At 43.2% G+C, this 20,637-nt stretch overlaps 1 protein-coding gene across 4 annotated transcripts in view; it reads left to right on the plus strand.

Moving 5' to 3' along the window:
* Positions 1-20,637, plus strand: part of Tbc1d8 (TBC1 domain family member 8) — a 112,845-nt gene that overhangs the window by 34,794 nt on the left and 57,414 nt on the right. For 3 of the 4 annotated variants that reach the window (XM_015499671.2, XM_048810256.1, XM_015499673.2), the window contains exon 2: positions 16,799-16,954. In XM_015499671.2, the coding sequence (XP_015355157.1) occupies positions 16,799-16,954 (156 nt within the window). The remainder of the gene's footprint in view (positions 1-16,798; positions 16,955-20,637) is intronic. The other variant, XM_015499672.2, reaches the window with a different exon arrangement.

A 20,637-nucleotide genomic window follows, 5' to 3' on the forward strand; every position in this document is an offset into this window, starting at 1 on the left:
CCTGAAACTGGCTCTCTTGGCCGTGTTTGTATGCTTTGCAGTCATGTGTTTTGAGCATTAACGTCATCCTGCTTAGAGGGTCAGTACAACAGGACCCCTGCATTTACTCTGAGGCAAAGCAGATAGCTTGGTCCCCTTCCAGGGGTTATTTGCAAAGCACCTAAAGGAGTTTTTCAGGCTTGAGCAGCGTGAATTCAGAGCACATTTATGTTTAGATGTATTTGATTCCTCACTTAGGGAATGGAGTTAGGAAAATTTTATATTGGCTTTTGGAGCCCAACTGCAGATACCCCTGGCCATTAGAGTTTTAGTTGATTTTTTAAAAAAATCATAGTATAGTACCATAAAATCAACCACCGTAACATGTTTAAATATACACGAGAGGTATTAAGGATGTGCCATCCATCTCCAGAATTCTTTTCATCCTGCAAAACTATCTCTGGTAACTTTCATTTTGAATGAAGATCCCCCCAAATTTGTCTCCTCTAATTGCAGGGGAAGCAGGATGGTCAGTAGGGCAGCATAACTCCCTGTGGCCGAGCAGCTGGTAGCCACCCTGCCATCCTCTTGATTTCCTGAGAAAGCAGAGGGCGATTACACGGATGTCTTTGTCCCCACATATCTGTGCCATGGTATGTGTTTGACTGCTTATCCTGCTTTTGAGGACCAGGGTCAGAGTCTCTCCCTTGGAATGACCTTGAGGCCCTCCTCACTGGATGCACACACTCTCACAGCCTCGGGCATTTGTGACGGCTTTAGCAGGTTCATTTTGACTCCCATGAGGGACATGAGATCGTACTGTCCACTTGCTATAAGAGATGAGCTCATCAGGGACCATTGCCAGAGAAGCCCAAAGCCCACCTGTCTGTTGCATTCCCTAAAAATAGCACTGTTAGCTCTTGGCTCAGTGGAGAAGTGTGGGAACCAGGAGGGATTCACACCGAAGGGGACATGAATGCTTTGGAAAAAAGAAAAATCAAAGTTTAGTCATATGGATCATGCATTTGACTTGGAATAGGAAGGGCCTCATGTTGAGAAGGGAAATATTCCAGTTTCTTTCAAATAGTAGATAGGACTTCATGGGATCTTTTCGATTATTTGTGACTTCACAAAAGATCCCAATAAAGAAATTCTTCCCCCTTCTCTGTCGTGGGTACATGAGCACACACACACTCTGGAGATGGAACCCCGGGCCTTGCACACACTCTACCTCTCTGGTTCTAGATTTACTTTTCCCCCGTAATCTGCAGACAGACAACAGGCAAACCCAGCAGCTGAATTCAGAGATAAAAGTCTACCCCATACTGGTTTCCCCATGGTGGTGACCGGTGCCCCACGCGTGTGCTGATGCAGTTGATGGTGATGGCTGACCATGAGAAGCCCTTGACTCGAGTCGGGAAGTCTTCCATCATGGAGCTGCACAGGCAGACTGGGTCTGAGCCCAAAATTGTTCAGGAAGACCTGCTTTCTTCAGTGCAAGTGCAAAACAAGAAAGAAGACTTTAGGTTTTCTGACTTTGATTAGAATGCTTTTTGTGGGCAGAATGAGCATTGCCATTGTTTTAGAAAGGGTTTTATTCCTCTGGGGTGCTATTTCTGGTAACAGCAAAGAGCTTTGCCCCTGCTGCATGTGGTGAGTAGAAGGCCCAACATTGAGGTATGAAACACCACAAAGCCTTGGGAAGGCTTCTGCGAGATCGCAGTTGGTCCCATGTTGGTGGCTGTCATTTCTTCTTCAGCCTAGTACCATCCATGTATATCACATCCAGTAATGATGAAGGAACTGCAGTACTCTAGTTTGGGAACACATTATTAGTAAGCCCCTTATTTGGGCCCTAATTTTAAAACTTGTCACTCGACATTTATCTCAGCCAGGGTTGTTATTCTAAGAGCCTAAAAATAGGAGTGTTGTGCTCACTGGGACGCCAGGAGGATTTTCCTGCAGTGCCAGACAAGCCATATGGAGCTGCTGCTGAGGGGAAAACCAGAGGGCACCTTGCGAGCTGCCCTGCAGCCGTAGGAGGGGACTTGTCCCTGGAGACATAGTGAAGAGTTTGCCAGTTTGAGCTTCTTAAGGGAAAAGCCAGTCTGAATATAGATGGAAGTGCACGTTTGTGGATGATGGATGGTTTCTAAAAATAGTCATCCCTTGTCTTGCAACAGTCCTCACCCAGTGGAGGAGATTGTGGGCTCGGCATCCGGAGCTGGGAGGTTTAGTGTCACTGCTGGGTTCTCAGAACCTCAGCTGCTTCATCCCATCCACAAAAAGGGGGTTGTGAGGATCACAAGTGTAGGACGGCAGTGTTTCAGAGTTATTCTTGTACATCAGCCTGCTGATGTTTCTAAAAGGCACCGGTGTGCATTATCCTCAGCTTCCTTATGAAGGGACCTCTCAGGTTGGATACCATGGTCAGGAGCTGCGTGTTCATACTTTGCCATACAGTAGATTAATTCACGTGCATACATTTTTATTTATCTTTGACCCATTTGAAGTTTGCAGACATCTTGCTCCATTTTCTACAACTTGGAAATCTTGCTTTGCTGTGCAGACCATTTTCAGTTGCTCTCATCCAGAAGTTGAGAATTTTTCCTTCCAAGTTATCCTTTCTTGGTGCTCTTGGCTTGGCCTCCAGATGGCTGCAGAGAACTCCCTCTGCCCTGCCTGCCTGTTTTGCATCTTCTCTGTGGTTTGGTCCCTTGGTCACAGGGTGGGTCCACTTTGTGTGTTCCTGCCCCCTCCTTGGGTACCTACAGCTACAATTTGTGTTCTTGTCTGTGTGTCACTTTAAGAAATCAACTTTTTCTTTTTCTTTTTCTTTCTTTTTTTAAAGAATAGTGTTAGAAGGCTAGGGATGTGGCTCAAGGGGTAGCGCGCTCGCCTGGCATGTGTGCGGCCCGGGTTCGATCCTCAGCACCACATACAAACAAAGATGTTGTGTCCGCCGAAAACTGAAATATATATATTAAAAATTAAAAAAAAGAATAGTGTTAGATTTACAGAAAAATTGTGATGACAAGTACAGAAAGTTCTTGCACAGCCCACACCCAGATTTTCTCCTATCGAGGCACTAGTTTTGTGTGTCTGTTACAATTAATGAACAACTGACATTGGTGCACTATTGTAGCAGCAGAGTCATGGGTGCACCCCGGGACTTAGTTAGGTCATGTGGTAAAGGAGAATTAAGGCTGCAGGTGGAATTAAGGATACTTTAGAACAGGGAGTTATCCTGGCTTATGCAGGTGACCTGGTGTGATCACAAGGCTCCCTACATCTGCAAGAGGGACCAGAAGAGAGGCCCAGAGATGCTAATGTGGGAGGAGCTTGGCCTGACACTGTTGGCCTCAAAGATGGAGCAGAGGACCTTGAGCCAAGTGAAGTGGGTGGCCTTGGAGGCTGGAAAAGACAAGTGTATTCTTGCCTGGAGCCTCCAAAAGTGGATTCTTGCCTGGAGCACCTGTCAACACATTGATCTTAGCTCATTGTGACCCATATCAGGCTTCTGAGCCACAGAACTGGAAGATATTAAATCTGTTTTTAGTCTTTCACTGTTCCAGGATCCCATTCAGGATGACACATGACATTAGGTATCATCTTGATTTTTCCCACTTTCCCTGTTTTGCATGACCTGGACCATTTTGAGGATTATTCTTATGTATTTAGTAGAATGTCCCTCAGTTGGATTCATCTGAAGTTCTTCTTGTGATGGGTGGGGATGTGGTTTTGGAAGGAAGAAGCAAAAGTGCTCATCATTTTATATCGAGGGTGGTGTCAGCACAGCTTGTACTGTGGGTCCTGACCTGGGTCACCTGGCTGATGCATTCGTTGGGTTTCTCCACTGTAAAGTCGCTCGCCCCACTGTCTGTACCATTAGCTGTGTGTGGGGGTAGGGTGGGGAGGTGGGGGCACTCCTGCTTTCTGCCAGTACAGAATGCTCCAGGCTCATTTGTGTATTTCCTGCCCTGTCCCCAGAATGGACCATCTCCCCAAGGGTCCCTGGTTCTTTTTATTGGACAGTGGGAGTATAACCCAGATCCGGAAGCTGGGTGTGCTGCTTGCTTCTGGGCTTCACAGCTGACAGAGGGAGGACATATACACACATATACCTAAACATCTGGAAATATTTCCCTGTATAACTCTACTAGGGTTCTCCAGAGACAGTACCAATAGAATGGACACACACACACACACACACACACACACACAGTCATGCATTGCTTAATGATGGGGTTGTATTATGAGAAAGGTGTGATTAGGCTCTTTTGGTGTGTGATGATTTTGTACCTTTATTTATTTAGTGTTTTTTTTTAATGTAGTGCTAGGGGTTGCACCTAGTGCTTCATGCCTGCTAGGCGAGCGCTCTACCACCGAGCCACAACCCCAGCCTATGTGGGATTATTTTAGAGTATTCACAACTAGATAGTTTCACCTACTACATATCTAGGCTGTGTTTTCCAGCTCAGTTATTGTTTGTTGGGACCACCCTGCTATATATGGCCTGTCAATGACTAAACTGTCATGTGGCACGTGACTCTGGGGTGGGAGGGTGAGAAGAGAGAACTTATTAGGGGAGTCGGCTTTCACAATTATGAAAGCTGAGAAGCCCCAAATAGGCCATCTACAAGCCGGAAAACCGAAAAAGCTGACGAGTCTGAGAACCTGTGAGGTGGCTGGTTCATCCTGGAGTCCAAAGGCCAGAGAATCAGTAGCTCTGATGTGGAAGGGCAGGAGGAGAAGGGTATCCCAACTCCAGAAGAGAATGCATTCACTTTGCCTTTTTGTTCTGTGCAGTCCTTCAGCCTGATTGGATGGTGCCCACCCGGGTTGATAATAGGTCTCTCTTCCTCAGTCCACTGACTCAAATGCTAGTCTCTTCTGGAAACATCCTCACTTGTGCCCAGAAATCTTGCTTTACCATCTCTCTGGGCATCCCTTCGTCAAGCTGACACCCCAAACTAATCACCATGGTAACCATTTTGTATCTATAGTTAACTAAACATGACTTCATACTATGACTCTGCCTCCCACATGTTACCGTATGGATCGCTGTTTTCCCTTCAGCAGTGAGACACCTGGCACACGCTCTGCTGTCATTTTTCTTAGTTGCTCATTCCTAGTGCACATATGTAGTAGCCTCAGAGAGGTTGACCTGTACTCCATGGAGTACTGGACTTAGACTCCTTTTATTTCCAAAGAAATGTACCTATAGTAAGAAAAACAAAGTTTACTTACATGAATATGCTTTCTCCCCGCCTGCTTCAGTGAGGTGGTTTGTGTTGGATGGTTAGATTGCTGCATTAAATCTGGGGATTTCATGACCCTAAATAACTTTTTCCCCCTGTAATTTGTAAACATTGAAGATCACTCCTTGTGCCCTAAAGCTCTGTGGCTTTTGACAAATGCATAGTGCCAAAATAGCTGCAAGTATAATATTCACAACTACAATATCATACAGAAATAGTTTCACTGCCCTAAAATTCCCGTGTTGGATGATTCAGTTCCCTTCCCCTGGCAACCACCAATATTCCTTTTATTTTTTTATTTTTTAGTTGTAGTTGACACCTTATTTATCTATTTATTGTGCTGAGGAGCGAACCCAGGGCCTCACACGTGCTAGGCGAGTGCTCTACCACTGAGCCACAACCCTAGCCTCACTGATATTTCTTTTTAATTTGCTCTTTTTTTTTTACATTTCAAAGTTGTGGTTTATTTCTTGGCATTACTTGGATTGGTTTGGCAATTCTTGTTTTTTTTTAATTTTTTATTGTTGGTTGTTCAAAAACATTACATAGTTCTTGATATATCATATTTCACACTTTGATTCAAGTGGGTTATGAGCTCCCATTTTTACCCCATATACAGATTGCAGAATCACATCAGTTACACATCCATTGATTTACATATTGCCATACTAGTGTCTGTTGTGTTCTGCTGCCTTTCCTATCCTCTACTATCCCCCCTCCCCTCCCCTCCCCTCCCCTCTTCTCTCTCTGCCCCCTCTACTAACATTCATTTGTCCCCCTTGTATTATTTTTCCCTTTCCCCTCACTTCCTCTTGTATGTACTTTTGTATAACTCTGAGGGTCTCCTTCCATTTCCATGCAATTTCCCTTCTCTCTCCCTTTCCCTCCCACCTCTTATCCCTGTTTAATGTTAATCTTCTTCTCATGCTCTTCGACCCTACTCTGTTCTTAGTTACTCTCCTTATATCAAAGAAGACATTTGGCATTTGTTTTTTAGGGATTGGCTAGCTTCACTTAGCATAATCTGCTCTAATGCCATCCATTTACCAGCAAATACCATAATTTCATTCTTCTTTAAAACTCAGTGATATTCCATTGTGTATAAATGCCACATTTTTTTTATCCATTCATCTATTGAAGGGCATCTAGGTTGGTTCCACAGTCTTGCTATTGTGAATTGTGCTGCTATGAACATCGATGTAGCAGTGTCCCTGTAGCATGCTCTTTTTAGGTCTTTAGGGAATAGACCAAGAAGGGGAATAGCTGGGTCAAATGGTGGCTCCATTCCCAGCTTTCCAAGAAATCTCCATACTGCTTTCCAAATTGGCTGCACCAATTTGCAGTCCCACCAGCAATGTACAAGTGTACCCTTTTCCCCACATCCTCGCCAGCACTTGTTGTTGTTTGACTTCATAATGGCTGCCAATCTTACTGGAGTGAGATGGTATCTTAGGGTGGTTTTGATTTGCATTTCTCTGACAGCTAGAGATGGTGAGCATTTTTTCATGTACTTGTTGATTGACTGTATGTCCTCCTCTGAGAAGTGTCTGTTCAGGTCCTTGGCCCATTTGTTGATTGGGTTGTTTGTTCTCTTATTGTCTAATTTTTTGAGTTCTTTGTATACTCTGGATATTAGGGCTCTATCTGAAGTGTGAGGAGTAAAGATTTGTTCCCAGGATGTAGGCTCCCTATTTACCTCTCTTATTGTTTCTTTTGCTGAGAAAAAACTTTTTAGTTTGAGTAAGTCCCATTTGTTGATTCTAGTTATTAACTTTTGTGCTATGGGTGTCCTATTGAGGAATTTGGAGCCCGACCCCACAGTATGTAGATCGTAGCCAACTTTTTCTTCTATCAGACGGCGTGTCTCTGATTTGATATCAAGCTCCTTGATCCATTTTGAATTAACTTTTGTGCATGGCGAGAGAAAGGGATTCAGTTTCATTTTGTTGCATATGGATTTCCAGTTTTCCCAGCACCATTTGTTGAAGATGCTATCCTTATTTTGACATACATACACGGAGTATAACTTATTCCAATTGGGATCCTATTCTGTGGTTGAACATGCTGTGGAGTTACGCTAGTCATGTAATCATGTATGAATGTGGGACATTGATGTCCAGTTCCTTCTACTGTCTTTCCTGGTCTCATCCCCCTCCCTTCCCTTCCTTCCCCTTTGTCTAATCTAACTGCTATTCTCCATCCCCACCCAGCCCATTGTGTGTCAGCATCCACATATAAGAGAACATTCAGCCTTTGGTTTTTGGGGGATCGACTTATTTCACTTAGCATGATAGTCTCTAGTTCCATCCATTTACCAGCAAATACCATAATTTCATTCTTCTTTAAAACTCAGTGATATTCCATTGTGTATATGTACCACATTTTCTTAATCCATTCATCTGTTGCAGGGCACTTAGGTTGGTTCCATAGCTTAGCTATATATGCTATATATAGCCTGTCAATGGTTTCTGAGGACTCTCCATACTGCTTTCCATAGTGGTTGCACCAATTTGCAGTCCCACCAGCAATACAAGAATGAACCTTTTTCCCCACATCCTTGCCAACATTTAGTGTTACTTGTATTCTTGACGATTGCCATTCTGACTGGAGTGAGATGGAATTTCAGTGTAGATTTGATTTGCCTTTCTCTAATTGCTAGAGATGTTGAACATTTTGTCACGTGTTTGTTGGCCATTTTTCTTCTGCTGTGAAGTGCCTCTTGAGTTTTTTGCCCATTTATAACCACTGATATTTCTATCCTTGCCATAGTTTCCCTTTTTCATTATCTGAGACTCATTGGAACCACATGGTTTGTAGCTTTTTCAGGAGGATTTCTTTCACTTAACAGTATGTACTTTCTTCCTGTCTTTCATGGTGGATTGATTCTTTACCACTGAGTACTAATCCACTGAATGATGTACCCCTGTGGGCTATCTACTCAAGTGTTGAAGGATGTCTTGGGTGGTTCCTGTTTGGTATAATTTTGGATAAAGCTGCCATAAACATTTAGGTGCAGGTTTTCCTGTGGATGTAGGTTTTCATATCGGTTGGGCAAACACCTGGGAGTGGGATTGCAGAATGGTGTGATGAAACTATTTAGTTTTGTAAGAAATGCCAAACTGGCCACTGAAGTGGCTGTACTGCTCTGCATTTCCAACCACATTGAATGAGTCCCTGTTGTTGCATACCTTCACTAGTAATTGGTGGTGTTGGGATTTTGGATTGTAGACATCCTATTAGATATATAATGGTATCTTTTTTTTTTTTAACTTGTAACTCCCTAGTGACAAACTGTGCAACTTTTCATATGATTCTTTACCATTCACATATCTTCTATGGCGAGGTGTCTGTTTTTGCCTGGTTTTAATTAGATCATTTGTTTTCTTTTTTTAAAATTTATTTTTTAGGTGTAGATGGACACAACACAATGCCTTTATTTTTACGTGGTGTTGAGGATCGAACCTGGGTCCAGCCCGTGCTAGGCGAGCGTTCTACCGCTGAGCCACAATCCCAGCCCTAGATCATTTGTTTTCTTATTGTTGAATGTTTTTCTTTCTTTCTTTCTTTCTTTCTTTCTTCCTTCCTTCCTTCCTTCCTTCCTTTCTTTCTTTCTTTCTTTCTTTCTTTCTTTCTTTCTTTCTTTCTTTCTTTCTTTCTTTCTTTCTTTCTTCCTTTCTTTCTTTCTTTCTTTCTTTCTTTCTTTCTTTCTTTCTTTCTTTCTTTCTTTCTTTCTTTCTTTCTTTCTTTCTTTTGTTCTTTCTTTCTCTTCCTCTCTCTTTTTCTCTCTTTCTTTCTCTCCTTCCTTCCTTCCTTCCTTCCTTCCTAGGGATTGAATCCATGGGTACTTAACAACTGAGCTACATTCCCAGCCCTTTATTATATTTTATTAGTGACAGGTTCTTGCTGAGTTGCTTAGGACTTCACTAAGTTGCTGAGGATGGTTTTGCACTTATGAGCTTCCCGAGTCGCTGGGATTTGGGGGTATGCACCACTGTGCCTGGCTTCTTATTGTTGAGTTTTAAGAATTCTTTGTCCTTTGTCAGGTGGTGTAATGTAAGTGGTTTCTCAGTGGCTAGTCTTTTGCTGAAGTGTTCTCAGAGCAAGTTTTTCACTTTAATAAAATTCTAAGATTTTTTTTCATGAATCATGCTTTCAAGGTTGTTTCCAAATCCATGATCAAGGTCATCTAGGCTTTCTATGTTGTTTTCTAGAAGCTTCATAGTTTTCTATATTTAGATCTCTGATCCTCTTTGATCATTATTTGGCCCTTATGAAAGGGGTAGGGTCAGGGTCTGGGTGCCATCTTTGGCTTCTGCATGTTGATATTTAGTTGTTCAGCACTGTTTCTTGCTAGGTTATCCTTCTCCATCAATATGCCTTCACTCCCGTGTTAAAGACTGGTTGATTGTGTAAGTCCGTCTCTGGACTTTTGTTCCACAGATCTGTGCTTCTACTCTACTTGGCAGCACACTGTCTTGATGTCTGTACCTTTGTAGTAAATCTTGGAATCATGTTGTGTGGATCCTCCAATTTTGTTCTTCTTTGGTATTGTGTTATTGTGTTGCCTCTACTAGGTCTTTACCTTTTTTTTTCTTTTTAAATAAACTTTATAATTAGTTGTCAATATTTCCAAAATAGCATCATGGGATTTTAATTGGGATCACAATGAATCCGTAGATCAAGTTGGAAGGACGTGACCTCTTAATAGTATTGACTCTTCCAACCCATGAACATGGACTATCTCTAGTTAGCTCTTCCTTGATTTCTCATCCGAGTCATATAGACTTGTGCATACACATCCTATGCACATACTTGGACTGTGCCTACCGAAAATACTTCTTATTTTTGTCGGTGGTGTTTACTTGTTTTGTTTTTTCAGATTCCCGCTGTACTTTGCTGATGTGTAGGAAAGCTGTTGCTGTGCTATCCTCACACCTCCAGCTCTGTGATGTTTATTAGTTCCTCAAGTTTTTCTTGATTCTTTTTAGTTTTTACAAAGACAGGCATGTCATCTTGGAACAAAGGTTTATTTCTCTTCCCTAACTCTACACCTTCTGTTTCCTCTTTTTGTCTGAGCATATTAGCTGGGTCTTTCAGTATGAGGTTGGCTAGGAGTGATAGGAGAAGTTGTCTTTCCCTTATCCCTGGTTAGCAGGCAAGTGTTGAGCTTCTCAGTAAGTATGATGTTCATTGTAGGGTTTTTGGGAGAAGAAGGTAGATGGTATTTATCAAGTTAAAGAAGTTCTTGATTCTTAATTTGCTATTTTTTTTCTTTAATCATGAATGGGTGTTGTCAGAAGCTTTGTGTATCAGTTGGAATGATCATGTGATTTTTTTTTTCTACTTCACCTGTCGTGATGTAGTATATCACTTGATTTTTGAATGCTGGACCATTCTTACATACCTGGAGCAGGTCCCACTTGGTCATGACATAGAATTTATTTTATATGTTGTTTGATTCTGTTTGCTGGTAGAGTTTTTTTGTGGTGCTGGCAGTTGAACTCGGGATCTGGGCCATACTAGGCAAGCATTCTACGGCTGAGCTACATCCCAGCCCCACCCCTTTACTTTTAAATGTGTGACTATTACATGGATTTCTTGTGGGCAACACACATTTGGGCCTTGGTTTTATTTTCTTTTTGAAATCCACTCTGAAAGTCACTGGGCTTTTTTGTTTGGTGTATTTAGACCATTCACATGTGAAGTGATTGTTGGCTGGTTAGGTTAATCTCTACCATGTTTATAACTGTTTTATATTTACTGCTTTGTTCTTTTTCTTTTTAACCTCTTTTCCTGACTTTATTATTGAACATTTTGTGATTCCATTTATTTACCTCTTAGCTTGTCAACTACAGTTTGAAAAAAATTTTTAGGAATTGTTTATGGTTTGGAACATAATTTACAAATTAGTCTCTGTCTACCTTCAAATATCCTGCAGATAACCTTTTTTTTTTGGGGGGGGGGGCGGTCATCGGAGATTGAATCCAGAGGCGCTTAACCACTGAACCACATCCCCAGTCCATTTTTATTTTTTAATTTTGAGACAGAGTCTCACTGAGTTACTTAGAGCCTCACCAAGTTGCTGAGGCTGGCCTCAAACTTGGCCTCCTAAGCCACTGGGTTACAGGCATGTACCACCATGCCTGGCTGAAATGCAGATATCTTATAAGAGTATTCCGAAATCCTCTCATCTTTTATGACATTGCTGCATTCATTTCACTTATTTATATACTGTTATCACTCACTAAATTTTTACTATTAACCCTTTAAACATTTCTTTTAGATCAGTTAGGAATATGAAAAATAAGATTTTATTTTACCTTTACTTATTTCCTCTTGGACACACTTCTTTTTTTTTATGAAGCTCTCAGTTACTGATCTGTATCATTTTCTTTCTCTCTGAAGAATTTGATAGTTAGGTCTCTTGGAAATGAATTTCCTGTTACCATTCAAGGAAGTCTTTCTTTTTCAACTTTGAAGGACAGTTTCACTGGGCATAGTGGTTCCTGCTGGTAATCCTACTAATTTGGGACACTGAGACAGGAGCATTACAAGTTTGAGGCCAGCCTCTGCAATTTGTTGAATCCCTGTCTCAAACAATAAAAAGAACTGTGGGTGTGGCTCAGTGGTAGAGCACCCCTGTTTCAATACCCAGTATCCAGAAAAGAAAAAAAAATGAAAATCCTCACTGGATATAGATTTACTGGTTGGTGGTTCTTTTCCTTCAACACTTTTTCAATTCACTTAAGTGCATGCTTGGAGAAGTCTGCTGTAATTTTATTGTTTCTCCTAGGCTGTCTGCTTCATACCCCAGCTTCTTTCAAGATTTTCTTTTTGATTTCTTAAATTTACATACGATACACCTCAGTGTAGAATTTTATTTACTTTTTCACATTTATCTGCTTGGTATTCTCTGTTCTTCTTGGATCTGTGTTCTAGAGTGTGTCATTAATTTTGTCAAATTCTTGGCCATTACTTCTTCAAATGATTGCTTTCCTCTTCTCCTGGTTTTCTAGTTTTGAGCACTTATATCTTTTGGAATTACCCACAGATATCACATATCCTGTACTTCTCTGTATCGTATCTCTTGGCTTTTCAGTGGAAGTTTCTGTTGATCTATCTTCAGGTTCACTGATTCTCTCCTTGACTGTCCAGGCTACTGATGAGCCCATCAAGGGCAATCTTCATTTTTGTTTATTTCTATTTATTTTCTTTTTTCATATTTATTAGTTTCCATATCTCTGCTGACATTACCTGTTCTTCCATACTGTTTACCTTTTCTTTAGAGCCTATTAATCACAATTATTTTAAAAATTCTCTCAGAGTACCATGATCGGTCACATTTGCATCTTATTCTGATATATGCTTTATCTTTTTTTTTTTTTTTTTGGTACCAGGGACTGAACCCAGGGACACTTAACCACTGAGCCACATCCCAGCCTTTTTTATACTTTATTTAGAGGCAGGGTCTCACTGAGTTGCTTGGGGTCTCACTAAGTTGCTGAGGCAGGCTTTGAACTCATAATCCTCCTGCCTCAGACTCCTGAGCTGCTGGGATTACAGGCATGCGCCACCATGCCCAGCTGCTTTATCTTTTAATAAAGTGTTTTTTTCTAGCCTATTGGCATGTTTTGTATAATTTTTTTGCTTAAAATTCAGATATATTGAGTAATAAGAACTGAGAAAGTAGTCTTCGGTGTGGGTTTGCTGCTCTGGCTGGTCCTGGGCTGTTCACAGTTTGCTGCTGTAGTTGTGCGTACAGAGGTTTCACAGTCCCCAAGTGTCCCTGGTTGGGTCTCCCCTTTAGTCTTGGGGATGAGGAGCTTCTCGGATGGTCCGAGTCTCGCTGCTCTTTGAGCTGTCGTCCACTGTCATTTATACTGGAGCTTTTGCTGTGGGGTAGGGGAGGGATTCTAGAATCTTGTCAGTAAATCTCAGGCATCAGTGGACCTGCGTCCCTTCCTAGCCACTTCCTCCCAGCCCCTTGGGAACATGAGTCAGAGGAGAACAGGAGCCAGAGAGGGACCTTTCCCCAGCTGCAGAGGCCCTGAGGATACCGCATGGTGTTGCTCTTCCCTTCTCCAGAGAGCTGCAGGGGTCTCCTGGGATCCTACAGTGGGAACTGGTGGGTTCTGGTGGGAACCCCTGTGCTGGTTTGAGGGTGCCCTAAGACCACAGCACCACGAGTTTCTCTCATTCTCGTCCACACTCAGCCCCCCAAAGTTTGAACCAGTCAGTACTGAGTGTCCTACCGTTCATGGCTTCAGCTTTAGGGAATCAGGTCCCAGCTGTGCTCTCGGAATTCCCCTATGTCTCTAGATTTGGGGCTGGTTTGACCTGTGACCTCAGTTGTCTGATGAGTTTGAGAAAAGTCTCCAGTTTCCAGTCTGCTTGGCCTCTTCTCGTATTTATGGGAGGGATGGTTTCCAAGCTCTGTGCATGTTGGAGCTGAAGCTGGAAGTCCCCCTGTGGCTTTTCCATTGGTGCCCTGCCCACCTGCCCACCAGTCTAAAGGGCTGGGTTACCACAGACCTACCTCCCCACCTTTTCAAAAGCACCAGAGAGAAATCACCACTGTGCAGTTGAAAGTCCCCATCCCTCTGTGTGTCTGTGGAGTTGCTGCACAAACTCCCTGCTCCCCTCTTTTGGAGTCACCTAGAGTCCCCCAGGCTGCTGCTTGCAAATTCTGCTTGGATTCTAGCGCAGATGTCTTAAAAGTGCCACGTGATGGGCTCCTTTCTGATCTCCGTCAGCATCTCCATCACTATGCCTCTACCTTTGCTAGACAAACGTGTCATTTCATCAGTCTCTTGAAAACAGAGCTTTAAGCCCCCTTGCCCCAGCCCGGTGATCTTGGCACTGAGCACCCCAAGCTGGCCATGGGTTCTGCATCATGTGTCAGCTCCTTTGTTCAGCAGACAGCCTGCCTGCCCCCTTGGTCATCTGACACTCCATATCAGGAAGGGGACAATCAGGAAGGGGACAGGGGCCTGGCCAAAGGAATAACTGCTATAAAATCCACATGGCCTTCCTTCCTTCTGCTGGGGAAGTCATTAGAAGGGCAGGTGAAGGGGGGAGTAGGTGCTGGGCATCTGGGCGCTGGGAGCACAGGGCGAGGAGGGCTCTCCTGGGTGGATGTTGGCAGCTGCAGAAGGGTCGATCAGGGAAGTAAATATATTGAGGGTCGTGGAGATGGGGCTTCTCTGTTGAAGAGAGTTGCAAACAGGGAAAGAAACTGTGAACACGGGTAGTGGATGGCGGCTGGAGGCATTGGTATGAACTCAGCTTTTCTATATGTAGAGTATATGCACACACACACACACACACACACACACAGATAGATGCCATTGTTTCAAAGATGTGTTTGCCTGTGTGTAAATATATGAGTACATATGTACATGTGTACACCTAACAGTCTCCATTGAGAGGTCCTGGGCATGACCTTTTAGCAATGAGTTTCCAGATATAGGCTTTTTATTTTTATTTTGTACCAGGGATTGAACCCTGGGCTGCTTTACCACTGAGCCACATCCCCAGCCCTTTTAATTTTTTTATTTTGAGATAAGTTGCTGAGGCTGGTTTTGAACTTGTGATCCTCTTGCCTCTCCTCCTGAGTCACTGGGATTGCAGGCATATATTGGCTTTTGTATAAAAGTCCTCATAAAAGGAAATAGAATTCCTTGGAAAAATGTCTGATTTCAGGGCTGGAGCAGGGAAAGTTCAAGATGATGTTGGAATATTTTCTTGTGCCAGAAAATATGAAAACCCCTGAGGATGTGTCCAAAGGACACAGAGAGCAGCGTGAAGGGCTTCCTACCTGCCAAGCCTTGGACAATCAGAGCCTCCAAGTAATAACAGTACTGCATTATAACCCACTGAATAAAAGAAGAAAAATGGGGCCATACCAATAAAAGTCAATAAATTGAAACTTTGAGGAATGGGAAATTTACATGATTTTATAGTTTTTCTGTAGGAGATTTGTTGATTCCAAAGGGGAAAATAAATAACTTCATGGTGCAGAGGCCTAGCAATCGCTAACTTAATCAAGAAATCATGTGAGCCTCCTCAGGAATGGAGCAAGTTGAAATTGTTTCCACCTGAGAGGAAGTGACGAAAACCAGCATCACTTCTATGATCCCAGCCAAAGACTTGAACCTGAGTCTAATCACGATGAAGCATCAGCCAAGCCAAAACCGTGGGACTTGCTGCCGAAAAACTGGCCGGTAGTCTTCGAAACCGTCAAGGTCATGAAAGTCAAAGATGTCTCCTGAGAGATGTGATAGCTAAATGCAGTGTGTGATTCTGAACGGGTCCACTGTGGCAGAATCCCAGGCCAGGCAGTTCTCAAGTTTGGATAGCTGGACTTGGGTTCTTTGATTCTACAATGGTGCGAAAGTGACCTGTGTTCAGTAGAAACCAAACACGCAGTTTTGAACTTGGATCTTTTCCTAGGGATGTGGCCTGGTCCTCTCTGATGTGAGGCAGTTGCAGGTCCCAGCCAGCCTGCAATCGAGAGGGTAGGCAAGTGACAGTGTGTGTGCCCTGCTGCCAAGCTGGGAAGAACAAGTGGGTATATCCCATGCGTTTCCAAGTTGCAGTGCGTTTGCCTTATGACAGGTATATCAGGACGTAACCCCACCATGATTCCTGGCGTTCATGTGTGGACACTTGGAAATACATGAAGGATCTGAGGCTCAGAGGGTAGGAGTTTCCCAGGTTCATTTTCTGAATTGGTCGGCTACACTGTTGTGTAGGAGGATGTCCATGTTTGTATGAAACGTACACCACACACTCTGGGGATGGTGGGGGTGTAAGTCAGTGACTTATTCCTTAATGATTCAACTTTTCTGAACATTGGAGGTTGTTCAACAAAAATAAACACACTCCGCAGGCAACTTAAAGCCCTTCTCAGGGCCTGCTAGTTAGGGAGCGTGATTAAGGTAAGGGGAAGGGCTGAACCTCCTCTAGGGAGGAGCAAATGCGCTTGTCGCCTGCCATTCATTCAGGATGCCATTCATCACAGCAGAGTGCCAGTCCTTCACCTGCCACCTGTGCCTTATGGTCTGTGAGGGACTTGGATGTGTTTTTGCATTTCTCACGGTACCTTTCTGGAGTGGGTAGGAATTAGTCTTTCACATGAGATGTAGATCCTGATGGTGATAATAACGGGCCACTCTTACTTGGTACTTCTTATGGGCCAGCAATTGTCTAAGTACTTCTAATGATAACTTAGTTTTCATATTTACCTTTAGAGGTATATTGGGATTCCTTTTTCTTAAAACGAGAGGAAACCAGTGCCCAGAGAAGTCAGGTGACTTGCCTAAGGCCACACAGCTTGAAAGTGATGGAGCTGGGGTTCAAATCAGGCAGTCTGACTTGAATACCAGATTCAGCGGGAAATTTTCCCGGTGAATGGGTGCAAGGAAGCAGGAGCACTAGGCCCCTTGGAGTTCACACCCTTGTGGGGTATGTGAGAACCTTGGGTGAGTGACCATGCTGCCTCGAACACGTCCAGGCCCCAAGCTCACAGGTATATTGTCTTCTCTTTTCCCTTGAAGGTCGCCTGGTGGGTGCTCTGGACGCAGTGCTGGATTCCAACGCACGGGTTGCTCCGTTTCGAATTCTGCTTCAAGTTCCCGGGTCACAGGTGTATTCTCCCATAGCATGTGGTGAGTTACTGAATGGATCAGACGTTTACTGGGCCATAGCCACTGGTGAGTCTCGTTCCGTTGGAATGTTCCAAACCCTAAGGTCCGAGCATGCTGAGCATCTGCATGTGGGTGAGCCTGAAGGTAACCCCCGGGAGCCTCACCTGGCTTTCAGGAGCTCCCTGTGCTCTCCTCCTCCACGTGTCTGTCTCTTTAACCATCAAAAGCACATAAATCTGTGAGCGCAGCCATGCCAGGCTTCAGAGTGGTGGGTTCAGGGCACTCACACAGTGTTGGGTATGAAATGCACATTTCCTTTGTAGTCTTGTTTCTAACTTAACAGATGAGTTCCCGGTGTGCATGTGTGGTAGAGACCTGGGGGCAAAGTCCGAGGGTTGCATCTGACTTGGGCAATCTCCGCCCCATGTTCCATGTTTACACCAAGAGACTGAATAGTCACTGGGCTGCTGAGGAAGTTTAGAAGTCCCCTCCTCCTCCTCCTGCCGGTCCTGTTCCTCCTGGGTGCTAGCTCTGTAATGGCTAACGTTCCTGGAATTGTTACAGCCCAGGAAGCCCCTTCTGTTATAAATAAACCCCAAATCAGGTCTTCCTACACATGTACTAAGTGATCAGCCTTCTAGAGATTAAAAAAATAGGGAAAATAATTATCTGTAACCCTTTATGCAGTAGTAATCTTCTGTTTACACCATGTATAGAGTCAGGAAAGGTTTTAGTTTTTTGGATTTTTTTTTAACACTTTATTAGCTACCATAAACTTCCAACATCACCTCCTGTCTACTGGCAAAATTTCCCTTTTTATAAATACAGAATGTTCAAGCAGAAATTTCTCATTCACCTCCACCATCCTGTCGTAACCACTGTTCACATCTCAGTGTTTCTTTTCTAAGCTTATTTTTTTCACTGGGTTCCATTATAATTGAACATAATGGGATTCATCATGACGTATTCATATGGTCACATAATATAATTTGGTCAATTACATTTCCCAATACCTCCCTGTTTTAAATTAAGACAGATCATTCTGTTTTTATATAAAGTGATGAAAAAAATCATGTATGCTCAATTTAAAGAAACCAACATTGAAAAATATGGAGAAGAAAATATCCAGCCAGGCATGGTGATGCAAGCCTATAATCCCAGCAGTTTGCAAGGCTCTGGCAGGAGGATGGCAATTTCGAAGCCAGCCTCAACAAAAGCGAGGCACTGAGCAACTCAGTGCAACCCTGTCTCTAAATAAAATACAAAATAGGGCTGGGATGGTAGCTCAGTGGCTCAATCCTTGGTACTCCCCCATAAAAGAAAATATCCATTGCCACAATCCTAACCATCCAAAGTAATCTCAACAGTAGGTACCAAGATAGGTAGAAGTGCTGTTAGGTAATGTAACTTGTCTGCCAGTTCTATTTTATAACAAAAGTATGAGGTGTAGTTGATTCCATAAAAAGAAAGAAATAGAAATAAGACAAAAAAAGATTAAACTTCAAATAAATGTTTAATGCAAGAAAGATTATTTTCTTAAAAGTTTCCAGTAAGGTTAAGGGAAGAGATTTTTGAAAGCATTGTAAGGTTAGAATCATGGTATTTGAGAAACAGTGCTTCAATCTATGTTCATTGACAACCCATCCTACAGGACCAGGGTGCTGCATTCTTTTTTGGGGTACCAGGGATTGAACTGAGGGGCCCTGGGCCACTGAGCCACATCCCCAGCCCTATTTTGGATTTAGAGACAGGGTCTCACTGAGTTGCTTAGTACTTCGCTGTTGCTGAGGCTGGCTTTGAACTCACGATCCTCCTGCCTCAGCCTCCCAAGCCTCTGGGATTACAGGCATGCTCCACCATGCCCAGCCACGGTACAGCATTCTTACTCCCTCTGCTTCCCCAACCTCTCATCTTAAAAAGTTATTAACTTTACATTGTAATTCTCATTCTGTCTGGTAACTGTGATTTCTCTTATTGTCTGTCTCAGCTCTGCATTTACATTGACTTAATGCTTCTACTTGGGTATGGCTCTCCCAATCCAGAATCTTTTATTTTGGTTCATCTCTTAACTAACTGCATTCCTTGATTTTTTTCCCCTCCTAATGGGCTCATAAGTGTCCTGTTCTCTGAATGTTTTCACGTGCGTTAATATCTGCTCCTTGCTTTTGGACTTGAGTGATAGCTTGGCTGGGTATGATAGTCATGGGCTACATGCTAGAGCTGGCTGGCTGTTGCTCCAGGGTCTTCTGGTATGTGAGGCAACAACATGAGAATTATCAGTCTGGTCTGATGGCCTCCCCTGAGTCCCTCCTTCTCGTGGTGATATGCTTTCAATGCATACAACTCTGCCTTTGTCATTGATCTTTAGTAACTTTATTAGAATCTGTTACTGCCACATGCCTGTGTTAACATTTTCTGTCACTGTGCTCTTGCATCCTGCAGATGGACTTCTTTAATCATTTTCTTATGGGGAATGTCTTTGTCATTCTGCATGGGTATTATATTTTGCATTCTGTTTGTTGGATTCTCCACTTTAGAGACATTTTATGTTGGATAATTTTGTTGGCATTTCATTTTTTTGTTTTTCTTTATCTGTGCTTTTCATCTGTACTGTGCATTCCATGCATGACTTTATTGAGTTGTCAATACAGTTTTCAGCAGTGTTTTCTGTAACCTCAATATTAACTTAGTTACTAGTTTTATCAGGTTGTTTGATCCTCAGTTCATTGCTCTATGCCTTTAATCTCCTTTTTCATTTTTTATTTCCTCATTTCATCTGTGGGTTCCTGTTTGCTGAATTAATGTTCTTAGTTTATTGCTTTGGAGCACAAAGCATTTGTGAGAAGTTCTTTTTCTTGGAGTGTTCACTTCATTCCGGGTTGTATCTCCATCTCCAAAACCTTTGTCCTCCTCTGTTTCTTGTCTCTTCCTGTTGATTGTGTGTGTGGTTGATATGCTGTTTCTCCTCCTCTTGGGCATTGTTATGACAGACATTACAGAGGCAGTAGTGTGGTGGGGCTTTTTTAACTTGGGGGCAGAGCAAAGAGGACTGGTCTGCTGCTGGTCTAGGCATGGGGTGTGCCAAAGAGGTGGGATCCTCTCCTTGTGTTTCTCCCAGGTCTGCTCTAACCTAAGATGAAGAGTGGAGAGTGGATCTTGCTCTGGATTTGGAGCTTTTGATACAAGTATTTGAATTTTTGTCTCCTTGCTAGGCTGGCTCTGGGGGAGTTGGCAGAGTAGGGAGCTAGCTCCATCTTTGCTCTATTCCTAAACCCACCCTTCAAAACTATAGCCGTGCAGTGTCATTCTGAATGGCTGCCTAGCATTCAACCCTGTGGCTGTAGCTCAATTTACTCGTCTGGTCCTTTATTAGATACTTAATTGGTTCTGATTTTTCAGTACTTTAAAAACAATCAAACATCTGTTCACTTCAAGTTCCAGGACATTTGCCGTCCCTGGAGACCATTCATTTGAAATGTCTTGTGCCTGCTGAGCACCAGACACCTGTGTGGTGCTGGGGATTTGGCTGTCTCCTCCATCCAGCTTTACAGGGCCATGAAAGGACAAGTCCAGGTGGGAAGCAGGCTGGGACAACCAGGGGACAGGACCCTTGAAGGCAGAGCACATAATGGGGAGTGTTCGCCTATAAGCGTTGTGTACATATTGCCAAAGGGGACATATGTAGACTGGCAGGTTGCCTTCCGGAATGTTTTCTCCAGCTCCCTGGTTGCCCACACCCCAGCAGGACA

This window comes from Marmota marmota, unplaced genomic scaffold (genome assembly GCF_001458135.2).
Source record: "Marmota marmota marmota unplaced genomic scaffold, marMar, whole genome shotgun sequence".
Lineage (NCBI taxonomy): Eukaryota > Metazoa > Chordata > Mammalia > Rodentia > Sciuridae > Marmota > Marmota marmota.